Source organism: Taudactylus pleione, unplaced genomic scaffold (genome assembly GCF_031769625.1).
Source record: "Taudactylus pleione unplaced genomic scaffold, aTauple2 ptg000502l, whole genome shotgun sequence".
Taxonomy (NCBI): Eukaryota; Metazoa; Chordata; class Amphibia; order Anura; family Myobatrachidae; genus Taudactylus; species Taudactylus pleione.
In genome coordinates this window covers 2,310,666-2,323,833 of record NW_028284904.1, presented here as the reverse complement: position 1 = coordinate 2,323,833, position 13,168 = coordinate 2,310,666, and the positions used below count along the sequence as shown (strand labels likewise).

Below are 13,168 nucleotides of genomic sequence, written 5' to 3'. Positions count from 1 at the left end.
TATATTTCACATTTTACATTATTATCAATTTATTAAAGAAATGGAACTTAAAGCCCAACAAGAAGTTTTTATCCCTGAAGGCCGGTGAATAACGGTAGCCATCTATTGGGGGTGATTCAATTTCGAGCAATGTGAATGGAGCCGAGAAGGAGCTACCGGAACTATTCAATTAACCGGGCTGTTAAATCATTCTAGTGGATTTCTGCTCGCACCCTCCTGAGGTGCGTGCAGAAATCACACTTCAGTGCCGGCTGCGATGCTGTTTTCAAGCTTAGTGCGACGCTAACAGCATCACGTCCGCTACTTAAGTCAGAGAATGCCAGTTACCGCGACTTAACACCCTGCTCTCTGCGAACTCCTTCCAGGCACCATTCAAATCGTGCTAAATTGAATCACCCCCTATATGTATTGTTACTCTTTACTATGCTGGGGCTGCTCTGGGGGCCCTGGCAAAAACTCTATCCAAAGATCCCCCCCCCCCCCCCACTACCCTTTCACCCGTGAGTAACGCTGACGGCAAAAGCATATAGTGATAAGTGGCCAATGTCCACACATACGCCTAGGGAATTCACTGGGTCCAGTATAGCCTCTCGGACTTGGCAGTACCCTATTGACATGTTATGGTGATGCATTCCTGAGATGGCGTCAATTCACAGGGAACACGTAATGAATTGCTCACAGAGGTCTGAAGGGACAGCGTTAAACTGAGGTAACCAGAGTAATTGCTTCTTTTCAGCGCCAGCAGAAAGCCAGACACCCATGTACCCTTCTCAGTGACAGTAGCCTGCAGTGACATGGCATCTTCACAGGGAATGAATCTCTATCTGGATAAATAGTATTATAACAAGCATGACTGTTGCTGCAACATAATGAGCCTGCAGCCTGAACGTACATTTAGACAGCGGTCGGGAGCTTTACAATCGCAGGAGTCCTGAAGCACGGCATAGACTATCAGTAGCAAATCAGAACGTGTTCATGAAAAGATAATCACCAACTAAGAAGTACCAGTCAAGCCCTCCGGGGGATGCATGACAGCTCCTGTCATACAACTATCTTGGCATTTCATGAATTCCACAGTGTTAGTAAAATCTTTAGGCTTTGTTTCATAGTACATTTAGTTATAACATGTCACTTTTTTCACTGACTGCATCAATGTTAACATATCAGGGGTTTTCTAGGTATTTGAATGATGGTAACAGCGTTCTTGTAATATAATAAAGGCATTTGCAGTTCAAAAAATAAAAAATAAAATACACACACACTGAAAGCATAAAAACAATTACAGAACAAAAGGAGAAAGCAAACCAAAACTGTAATGTCACAGATCGCACCGATACACCCTCAGCATGGTGTGATGTAACACACTGTAATGTCACAGATCGCACCGATACACCCTCAGCCTGGTGTGATGTAACACACTGTAATGTCACAGATCGCACCGATACACCCTCAGCATGGTGTGATGTAACACACTGTAATGTCACAGATCGCACCGATACACCCTCAGCATGGTGTGATGTAACACACTGTAATGTCACAGATCGCACCGATACACCCTCAGCATGGTGTGATGTAAAAAACACTAATGACGGAATTCAAGAATGAGCATTGCTCACACAAAAACCGAAATAGTTTTTTTTCCGATTACAATCCTGGTCAAAATAATAAAGCTTGTTTCTCCTGTGAAATAACATGTTAGATAATATAGGGGGGGCTATTAATCCAGGTTATCACAAAATTATGGCGAAACTGCAGTTTCTGCCTAACTTTATGTATTATGGAGCAGATACACAGTCAGATTTGTCAGATGAACGATTTGATGAACGATTTGACCAACGGTTTCAACTATGAACGATATTTGACTGCATTAAGATGAATAGAATCGTCCAAATCTGACCGCAAACACATCAGATGTGAGATATCTGACCATCAGGAACGTGCATCGTTCAGACATGTCAGATATGAACGATTTTTTAAATAGTTATCGTTCAGATCTGAAGAAACATCTGACCGTGTGTATGCACAATTACTCCTATGTTGCAGCCTCATACAGGAGACTTCACAGAAATCTCCTGCAAGAGGTTAACTACCACCGCAGTCCCCATTATTATAGGGATCGCGGTCCAACCCCTATGGACCAAACTCTGGCGTTTGGTCTCGTTGGTTTACACCATCCTCAGATGGCGTAAACCGCTTTATGCCTATGGAGGCATACATAGAGGAACCTCTGGAGATTGGCAGTATGCGTGTAGCCAGTGTGAGTTTCCTAGGAATCTTCCAAAAATGTGAAAGACTCCTCCAAACCTCCCGGCATGTGACTCACAGGGGCAGAGGTTATTGCTACCACGGGTCCCTGCGAGTTACATTTACTGCATAGCGAGGATAATCATGTAAAAAAACAATTATCCCCGCTGCGTTGTACACTGAAAAAGATTGCGCTACTTCCACCATTTTTAATACATATACCCCATAGATACACAGTCTGATGGATAGGTAGAATATTGATAATAAGTGGATATATAGCTATTACACAGATAAATTAATACACAGATAGAAGAGATAACTGGATATAGATAGATATATGATAAATACGCTGCGAGGGCAGACAAATTTCAATAAAAATACCATAACACCAATTTATCACCACTCCCACGTTTCCAAATGGGGATTTCGGAAAGTCACGCTTGTCCAAAATGTCACCAGGAGGAGGCTGATACATACCACTGCCTATGGGCCAGCCAGAATACTCAATTACTCAATATTTTTGTCACCTCATTCGCCGCTACACAGAATCAAAACTTGTAAATGATGTGCCTTTTACCCCGGAGTGGGCAATCGTACATTTGATTCTAATGCATGAATGACTATGGCAGGTAGGAAACTTTTGTTAGCTATAAGTGCCGCAGGTAGGAAAACTATTTTGCAGGGCTGGATAGACAGTACACCTGCTCAGATACCTCTATTCCTAAACAAACTATTTCCTGCTCAGGGTGGATTGGGTGGAAACACTTTTACACAAAGAAAAATACATGGAATGTTTTATTATGTTATGGGAATGCTATATACTCTTCCACTCGCAACTAGGAAACAAATTCATCACAGCCTAAAGCTGGGCATACACGGCCAGATAAAATGCCTGTCAGACGCAGATGTCCGCGGCATACAGTGTGAGATTACTCACAGTGTGTAGCCCGACATCTGCGCTCCGCCCCCCGGGGAAGGAGACATTTCCCTGTTCCTGCCATGGGAAGGAACACAGGTAATGTCTGTGTCGGCCACAAATGGGCATACACTGCCCGATGCGGCCGACAGTTTACACCATAAATATTGCATCGGATGGGCATGCTGGACAACCCGGCATGCCCGACCGAGCAATATTTAACCCTCGGTCGCCCGCACACACGCTACAATTAGCGGGGCGATCCGCGGATATCGGGTGGATGGCCCCGATAATTGTAGCGTGTATGGCCAGCTTTAGCAATACCAAATGGTATCTTACCAGGTTAGTGGCACAGGACCCACCTATTTCCTTAAATTGATCGACAAGGAATTCATTAGGCTCCTATTACAGTATTGGGGAATTGCAGCTAAGTTTGTATGTTGAAATGTGCATGTCACATAAGTTATTCTCATGCTGCCCATCCACTAGGCGATAATACCTAGCGATGGAGCGATAACGACGGTCGTTATCACTCCATCACTTGGTAATCGCCCGCAAATCGGGCAATAAATGGTTAAAAACGACCAGCGATGCGCGGCCACTGGTCGTTTTTAACATCAATCATCGCCCGAACATAACGGTCAACCTGACGACCGCCGTCAGGTTGCCATGTTCGGGGATGATTGATCTGCATACACTGAACGTTCAGTGTATGCAGTTCACCCCGCGGGAGACGACGGCGTCGTAATCGTGCCATCGTCCCCCACATCGTTAAATGGATGGGCAGCATCAAACTATCAATGTTGTCAATTTTTGTATATGCGAGACTTTCAATGTAAATACATTAATTAAGATTACATTGAATGTTGTACTTGCTATACATGTTTTGTTATAATGTGATATTTGTTCTATGATGCCTCAATAAAAAATTGTTATAAAAAAAAAAAAAAAAAGTGGGGCACTAACGTATAATTATTTGAGTCCTAATATCAATTAGGGGATTGTTTCTGTTAATCCCTAAGTGCTCTTGAGGTACTTACATATAGGAAGTGACCTATTAGAACCTACGATATAGGGTGTATACCTACCTTTATTTGATACACACCATTTGTCCTAGTTTGGCAGACACCTACCGGTTTCAAGTATACAGGACACTCAGATGTTATGAGATAACTATTATTTTGATATAACCGGTCCCGGTTTTCAGGTATATGAAACACATAATGTTTTGAGACTAGTAGTGTATTGATATAACCGGACTTTACATTGGCAGTAACATAAGCAATAATTTCCAATACGTCGTTATGTTCCTCAACAAGGGGATACAACCGTAACATCAGATAGTAAATGCGGATTGGCCAACATCAGCCTTAGCGGCTTCTAAAACCCTACACGTTGCGTCTCATCACGAGACTTCAGGAGTATATCTTAAACGGATGTATACAAATCCCAGTATTGGGTCACATGTACTAACGAGAGAGAGAGAGAGAGAGAGAGAGAGAGAGAGAGAGAGAGAGAGAGAGAGAGAGAGAGAGAGAGCGCTATACTTCAACAATGGTCGGTGCGCTCCTTCAGAGAAATATAACATAGAATAAGGATTAAGGCGGCACTCGAACAGTTAAACCAAATAATGAAGACACGGGTACACCGCAAGTCTGGTTCAACGTTTCAATTCCACTTTAAGAATGTTCATCATGTCCAGATGAAAATTCTTAAGGTGGAATTGAAACATTGACCCAGACTTGCGGTGTATCCGTGTCTTCATTGTTTGGTTTAACTGTTCGAGTGCTGCCTGAATCCTTATTCTGTGATAGAAAAAAAAAAATATATATATATATATAGCAAGGCAGCTGCACACACTCACTGGAGCAAGTTTTGGGTGCACGATGAGAAAATAATTATAGATCAACAATCCACTTAGAGCAAACCTGCGACCAGGCTGCCCCAAACATAAAGAAATCGTCACTCCATTAGAAATCAAAAAAAAAAAGTCACTTTTACTGTTTCATCAAGTAAGCAGTCATGAGCTTGCCAAACAATACATATGTAGCAAAGCTATACTTAGCAGTCTGCTGGTTGCGGAGAGAGCCATATAACAGACATAATCCAGGTCTCAACAGCTGTTTCTGACTGCTGATAAGTATAGCTTTGCTACATATGTATTGTTTTGCGGGCACTCAATATAGAGGTAAATAGCCGGGGTGCCTTCCTATGAATGTATATAGCATGTCAAAGGCTCCGATAAACACAAAGCAGGCGGCACTCCTCCGGACTTGGTGAAAAAAATGCAGGTTTAATCCAACATGAACCAACGTTTCAAGGCTCCAACGGCCTTTTTGTCAAGGTGTGATCACACCATGACAATAAGGCCGTTGGAGCCTTGAAACGTTGGTTCATGTTGGATTAAACCTGCATTTTTTTCACCAAGTCCGGAGGAGTGCCGCCTGCTTTGTGTTTATCGGAGCCTTTGACATTATACATACATATATATATTCCAGATGTTAGACCACACACTCAATCCAATGTCGCCAACTGAGGGTACTCCATGAAAGACATAACAGTCCAAAATATAGAAGAGCCAAAAACTGGGCACTCACCGCAATTAAGTCATAGAGGAATATCTAATTAGCTGCGGGGTTTACCCTGTGGCTAACTGCCGCGCCGGACCTATTCAATTAGCGGTGATAACCCGCGTTCGAGTCCCCACAGTCGGACTTTACCTCGCAGCTCATGGTGTGAGGTAAAATCCACATAAAAACCACCAAATTGGGCTCTCGAGTGTGTGGGGAAAAAAACCCCATTGATTCCACAGTTTCCGCGGAGTCAGTGTGCTTCTGTGCGTGAGTACCGATTTTTTTGGCACGGGAAAAAAAAAGACTTTTATTGTATAGCTTTTCCCCGTGCCACGGGGATTTTGGCCGGCAATTGGTCGCGGAGTAAACCCCGCAGCTAAATGAATATGCCCCACAATAATGCAAATGGATTTATTCACTCTCATACATAGTATATGTCGACGTTTCAGTCCGTCTGGACCTTTGTCAAGACCAGATAACAAGAGACATCATGGCAACCTCTAAGGAACATTGGGTTATTTATTATAGCAGGCACTTAACGTGCCACTATAACGCTTCCCGCTTCGCCTCTTTACCGAGGCGCAGCAGGAAGCACTACCGATGAGATGTATAAACATCTCATCGGCCGGAGAGGGGGAGCGTTAACTCCCCCCTCCGGCGCTACCCGCTAGAGACAGCAGCGCATCAGCCTAGTGCCGATGCGCTGTCTCTCTCTCCCGGCCGGCTCCACTGAGCATGCGCGGGATCTCGCAAGTATCGCGAGATTTTCACGTGGAGCCCTGGAGCCGGCAGCCGCCGCAGCAGGGACAGCGCTGTCCCTGCTGTGGGGATAGGCTAACGCCAGGGTGTAGCTGTCGATAACGACAGCTACAGCCGGCCAAACGGTCATGCGTTATGACCGTTCGTACATGGCCCTGCCGTCGGCGCTGCTATCTTGTAGATAGCAGCACCGATGATTACCGCCCAGACCCCCGATCTTCCCCATTGTATGTATGTATATACATACACATATACATAGTATATATAGAAGGATGTGAGATAACTGGATATATAGATATGGGATAGAGGGATGTGAGATATATATATATCATAGGGGGATAGTAGATAACTGGATATACATATGAGAGAGGGCTAGGAGACAGGTATAAGATAGCTGGACAGATGAGACAGACCTACTGACCTGCTGATGAGATTTTATGCTGTGTATGTTAAATACATAGGTGATTACACATATACCAGGGCAGTACATTATCTCTGTGACTAGCTCATTGCCTATTAGATCAGCTGCTCTCCAGTCGTCATTGAACTAAAAGCCCGCAGATGCCAGGGCAAGCTGGCACTTATAGTCCCCCACACACACAACTGGAGGCTGTAAGTAACAACACGGGACTCACCGCCTCAGCCCCATCTCTCTCCCTCCCGTGTCCTCCTCCGCTACTGCTGCTGCTGCTGCGACCGCCGCCATGTTGTATTCAAATCCCCCGCTGCAGCAGCATCGCCAGTGCCCCTCTAGCGCCCATTGGCCGCAGTGGTCCTGCCCCGCCGTGGTGATTGGTTAATTTGAATAACCCTGGATGAAGGTGGGCGGGAACATCGAGCCCTGCAGTTGATTCCAACAGATCCAGCTCGTGCGCTCGTGCTTCGTTATGTCTTGGGGTCGAGTTGCATCATGGGAGATGTAGTTTTTCATAGATGATTTCTAAAGAAAAAAAACCTAGTAGCCACTTCTTAACCCAGAAAAATGGGTATCACAGGTGTCTAGGCTGTATTACACGTAGCTCAATCATCCCCGGTGATACTTTTAATCACCCCTATACAGGGAAGAAGTTTTTAGATTTCCGGTCACTTGCAGTACTACACATGTAAAGGGGCCTATCCATTAGCAGATCTTTCTGAAAGACAAAAGATTTATCTTTTGAAAATTCCTGGGGCTGCTGTGACAGATATCTGTCATGTACATGACAGATTTTTGCAAACGACGAACGATATTGCATGACATCATGATGGGAGTGGATTTTTTTAAATGTTTCTATTCATTTTCATTAAAAAAAAGTTTGTCGTTCGTCGTTTACCGCAACAGCTATTTCTAATATCTGTCAGCGATAAACGATAATTGACCAACATGTTGGAGAGACAAAAGACCCAATTTGTCGGACGCGGGAGTGCGCATTTTTATCATTCAGAGCCTATCCATTAGCAGATAAATTGAACGACTGAACGATAAATCGTCCATCGTTCAAATTTATCTGCTAATGGATAGGCCCCTTAAGGCTTAGTAAATAGACCCCTATGTCCACGTGGATAGTAACCAATGACGTTGGACAATAACTGATGACGTCAGAGTACATCTACTGGGGATCTATCTGCTTAGCGATTCCGCTACCATATATATTTAAACAAAAATGCACACAACCTGTCTTGCCCTCCAAACCTGTTCAGCTTCAATTGTGTACGGTAATTTGTCTCCAATGTTAGAACCGTTCTCACATGCAAATGAAAAAACAAGACAAATACCAAAAATAGTGTAATACTGTAGATGATGCAAAAGTTCAATTCATTACGTGCTGAGAGCGGGAATGAGCGCGTAGAAAATCCTCTCCACAGATGTGACACCTCTGACAGACTTCACAGCAGATCCTCAAATCCCAGTCAGAACACCAGATAAGTGGAAAATAAATGCGTGATTGATTCGTACATGAATGCTTACTTCAAATAAGTAAACGATCATTTCCAAAAGTATCTAAAAAAATCTGAGAAAATGCACTTTGTAGTGTAAACTGAAGATGGATTTATTAGAAACATATAAATCAATAAAAACCATAGGTTTATAGACAGCCGTACCATAAAGATGGAAGTACACTGGAGATGGTAACCGGGTAAACACAGTGTAGTATATGTGTACTGGCCATGCACAAAACCAATGTGTAACACTCCTTTACGCGTTTCAACGCACTGTGGCGTCTTTTCAAATGGAGTGTCAGTATGAATGAGCTAAAATATATAGATGGAAAACTTTTTGGTGTCCAAACTACAATTATGGGTATACCTCTACAGATACATTAAAATGCTTAGTAATATAGCATAATAAGTAGAATGTAATCCAAAGTGACTTACCACTCCCAATAGCATATTCTTGGATCACTATTGTCACGGCTTGGCGTGTGCTTGGTCCCAGAGTGGAGTCGGATGAGGAATGAGGACTTGTTTGCTGGTACTTGAAGGCAGCTGGCCTTAGGGGAGTATGACTCATGAAGCAGTGGCACGCGACGGGATCAGAACCAGGCTGCGAGACACTGGCGGAACTTAGAAACCCGGGGTAGGCTGGGTATAGCAGGTAGACGGGATCAGGAGACAGGTAGTAACAGGAGCAAACTGCACCAAGGCTGAGAGGGGAGTCTGCAGAAACACACTGGTACTGACACTTTAAATGAGCAAAGGAGCACAGAGAACTAGCTCACAGCATACGCTGTGATAGACGTTGCACTGGCAACTAAAGAGCCTCTGGACAGCCCTTTAGTACCCTCAGGTAGTGCAGGATTGGTTGCTAGCCTCCCCAGCCCAGAATGAACCTGATTGGCCAGAAACGACATGTGACCCAAATCCAAGATGGCCACGCCCAGTGGTCACAGCATGGAAGCTCTGCCAGTCTCAGCCCCTCTCACCTGCCTCCAGATGGAAGCCCTTGGTCTGCGGAGACTCACAGCACCCAGCGCTATTCTCCAGGAACCTGCACCTCTGCTGGAAACACCATGCCGCAGCGCCCGGAGCGGTAAGCGCCGCGATCTCAGCAGCCTGTCACCCCTGGTCGTGACAACTATGATATAGTGCCAGTTATACCGCTGGGCTTATAAAATAAACCTGCATGAATCTAGTGGTGATTAAATAGGTCATGGTTGCTTAGCAACTCAAGTTACCGGGCCAATGGCAGACGGTCTGGGTAACTGTGTATGTTAATCACAGAACCCGGAAGACGCTGACAGCACAAGGTTCTCACGTGATGTTAATAGCCGGGACTCGACTTCCGGGTTCTGCCGTGTCGCTCATAATGAACGTCACACTGACATGTTCCGGGCGTCCGTGAAGGGCATTAACCTGACCGCTCTAGATGTTTGAGAGCGGTCATCCCATCTGCGGCTTTGATCATCTGATTGCACTGACACATGCTCAGACCACATGGTTAAGCACTGTCATGTGTTCCAGGAAATGGTGTGGAACTATCAGGACTTTGACTATTTCAGTAAATAAAGATAAACTACACTTGCCGAAGTTCCATTGTTCATTGGAGGATCTATCCTGGTTGCTGGCGTTCATCAAATGCAGTGTACAGAGAGTTAAAGTGATCATCTGTTTCTTAGGTGTTGTCTGGTTGTTGGATTCCTTGATTGCTTATTATTCCAAATTTGATTCTATTTGGGTCACATGTTCTGAACTTCCTATGGATCACAGATCTCTAGTATGAAGCCTGTTACTAACTATGCCTCATTGTCTGTGCAACATTACTTTCAGGTCTTCCTTGGACTCCTGCCAGATCCCCACCGTGCCTGGTGTATGCTGTGGACCTCGCTATATTCCTGCTCGTGTTCTGGTTCAAGTTCTGATACAGGTTATCAGCTGCACTACAGAGCTCAGCATTGCCATTGTCTTTCCGTTGTTATCCTGCTCTATTACTGCTATTCCATTCTATGCTACACTATTTGGTTTACTTGTTATTATTGACTCATACAGACACTGGGGTTTCTTCTTCTACAGTTGCCAACTGCACCGTTACAGTCTATCCTCATCGGAACCCCATCACATCGCAGGGCTTAACTCTGCTCTGGACCTTCATCCTGCCGCAGGGCTCAACCCTGCTCCGGACCTTCATTATGCCGCAGGGCTCAACCCTGCTCCGGACCTTCATTACGCCACAGGGCTCAACCCTGCTCCGGACCTTCATCCTGCCGCAGGGCTCAACCCTGCTCCGGACCTTCATCCTGCCGCAGGGCTCAACCCTGCTCTGGACCTTCATTACACCGCAGGGCTCAACCCTGCTCCGGACCTTCATCACATCGCAGGGTTCAACCTCGTTCCGGACCCTCATCACGTCTCAGGGCTCAACCATGTTCCGGATCTTCATTACGTCTCAGGTCTTAACCTCATTCCGGATCTTGTTACATCTCAGGGCTCAACCCTGTTCCGGACCTCCGTCACAATACAGGGCTCAACCCTGTTATTGACCTCCATTCTATCCTGAGGCCCTAGCCTTGTGCCGTACTCGGGGTTTCACCCCACACCAGTTCAGTGTGTACTTCGAATTTTGTTTCTCACAGGGGTTTACCCCTGCACCTGTTAGTGCATGTCATGAAATTTGTGTTATTGAGATTTAATGTGGAACTTTGCCATACAGTTTTTGTTCTTGAATGATTTCTATTTACTTTTACTCCGTGCCAGTGATATTTCATGAAAAGGTCATTCCTAAAACCACCTCAGTTCATACTACTTAGTAAGCCTGACTCTTCCCAGGAGTCTCAAGTGTCTGTAGCCATGACAGGAACGCAATAATGCGTTCCACCAGCATGGATAATGATATATAGTATACCCTATTAAACATCTTAAAAAATAAAAACAATTTTAACATGTATAATATACATTACAATAAAAAATATTATATTACAATAAAATAAAAATTAAAAATACAAAAAATTATGATAAATTTCATAGTGGGTACTTTAAGTCGAAGATTTCTAGTGGACAACCAGACATGATCACCGACAGAATATTTAGGAACAGCCGAACGTTTTTTATCAGCAAAAACTTTATAATTATGAGAGGCTTTCCTAAGACACTTATGTACCTGTCTCCAAATCCCGGAAAAATGTTGGAGAGTAGCTTTGGCTGCCGGAATGTCCACTGTAGGAACTGACTGAAGCTCAGGAACTTGTTGGCGAAAAAAGGACTTACACCTGCAGCAGACGAATAGTAAAAATTATGGGCAAACTCAGCCCAAGGCAAAAAATCCATCCAGTTGTCTTGAGAAGAGGAAATGTACATTCTCAAGAAGGTCTCCAAATCCTGGTTCACTCTTTCAGTTTGTCCATTTGACTGAGGATGATATGCAGAAGAAAATTGTAATTTAATTTGTAATGACGAACATAACGCCCTCCAAAAACAAGCAACAAACTGAACACCGCGATCAGACACTGTTTCAGAAGGAAGTCCATGAAGACAGAATATCCCCTTGATAAAAATTTGTGCTAGTTTGGGGGCTGATGGAATTCGTGCCAAAGGACAAAAATGGGCCATTTTGGTAAAACAATCCACCACTACCCAAATAACCGTACACCCCCTGGATTCAGGAAGATCTGTAATAAAATCCATGGAAAGATGGGTCCGTACACCCCCTGGATTCAGGAAGATCTGTAATAAAATCCATGGAAAGATGGGTCCGTGGTTGGGTAGGGATGGGTAGTGGATGGAGGGGACCCACAGGAGACTGCCGGGAGGATTTATGTTATACACATTTAGAACAAGAACGTATAAACTCTTGAATATCTTTTTTCATGGAGGGCCACCAATATGAACGTTGCAGGAATTAATACATTTTATGAACGCCTGGATGTCCAGAGAAACGAGAATTATGAGCCCAAGAAAGGAGTTTACCTCATAATTCAGCTGCCACAAATATCCTTCCAGGAGGAGGATCAGGAGAGATGGAAGTTGAAGAAAAGGCCAGAGGGTTTATTATAGGGGAACATTTGATCCTCATTTTGTTCTTTCTCTTCCAACATTGAGCGAGAAAGTGCGTCTGCCTTTTTATTCAATGAACCTGGACGATACCTGAGGATAAAATCAAATCGGGAGAAAAAGAGTTCCCAACGAGCCGTTCAAGCAATGAGCTGTCTTTAAATACAATAAATTCTTATGATCTGTAAAAATGGTAATTGGATGCTTTGCACCTTCTAGCAAATATCTCCATTCCTCTAACGCTAATTTAATAGCTAATAATTCTTGGTCCCCGATGGAATAGTTACTCTCAGCACTGGAAAATTTTCGTGAAAAGAAACCAAAAGACAATGTTCTCCCATTTGCGGCCACTTGGGACAAAATGGCCCCAACTCCATAAGTGGTCGCATCCACTTCCAATATAAATGGTTTCTCAACATCATGTTGAACTAAAATAGGAGCAAAATGCATCCTTGAGAGTCTGGAAGGCATTCAATGCCTCTGGGGACCACACTTTGGGGTTAGCCCCTTTTCTTGTCATAGCAGAAATTGGGGCCACAATCGTTGAAAATGCTTTGATAAACTTTCTATAATAATTGGCAAAGCCTAAAAATCTCTGAATAGACTTTAATGAAGTGGGCAAAACCAATCTTGTATAGCCTGCCACTTCTCGAGGTCCATCTGAAGTTCGGAACCAGAGATAATATACCCCAAAAAGGGTATAACCGGGACC

The 13,168-nt window shown here is 44.1% G+C and overlaps 1 protein-coding gene across 1 annotated transcript in view; it reads right to left on the bottom strand.

Annotated features, from left to right (window-relative positions):
- ARHGAP19 (Rho GTPase activating protein 19) overlaps positions 1-7,162 on the bottom strand; it is an 80,475-nt gene extending 73,313 nt beyond the window's left edge. The window contains exon 1 of the mRNA XM_088449948.1: positions 7,128-7,162. Coding sequence (XP_088306074.1) covers positions 7,128-7,141 — 14 coding nt within the window. The 5' untranslated portion in view covers positions 7,142-7,162. The remainder of the gene's footprint in view (positions 1-7,127) is intronic.
- Positions 7,163-13,168: the final 6,006 nt, after the last annotated feature.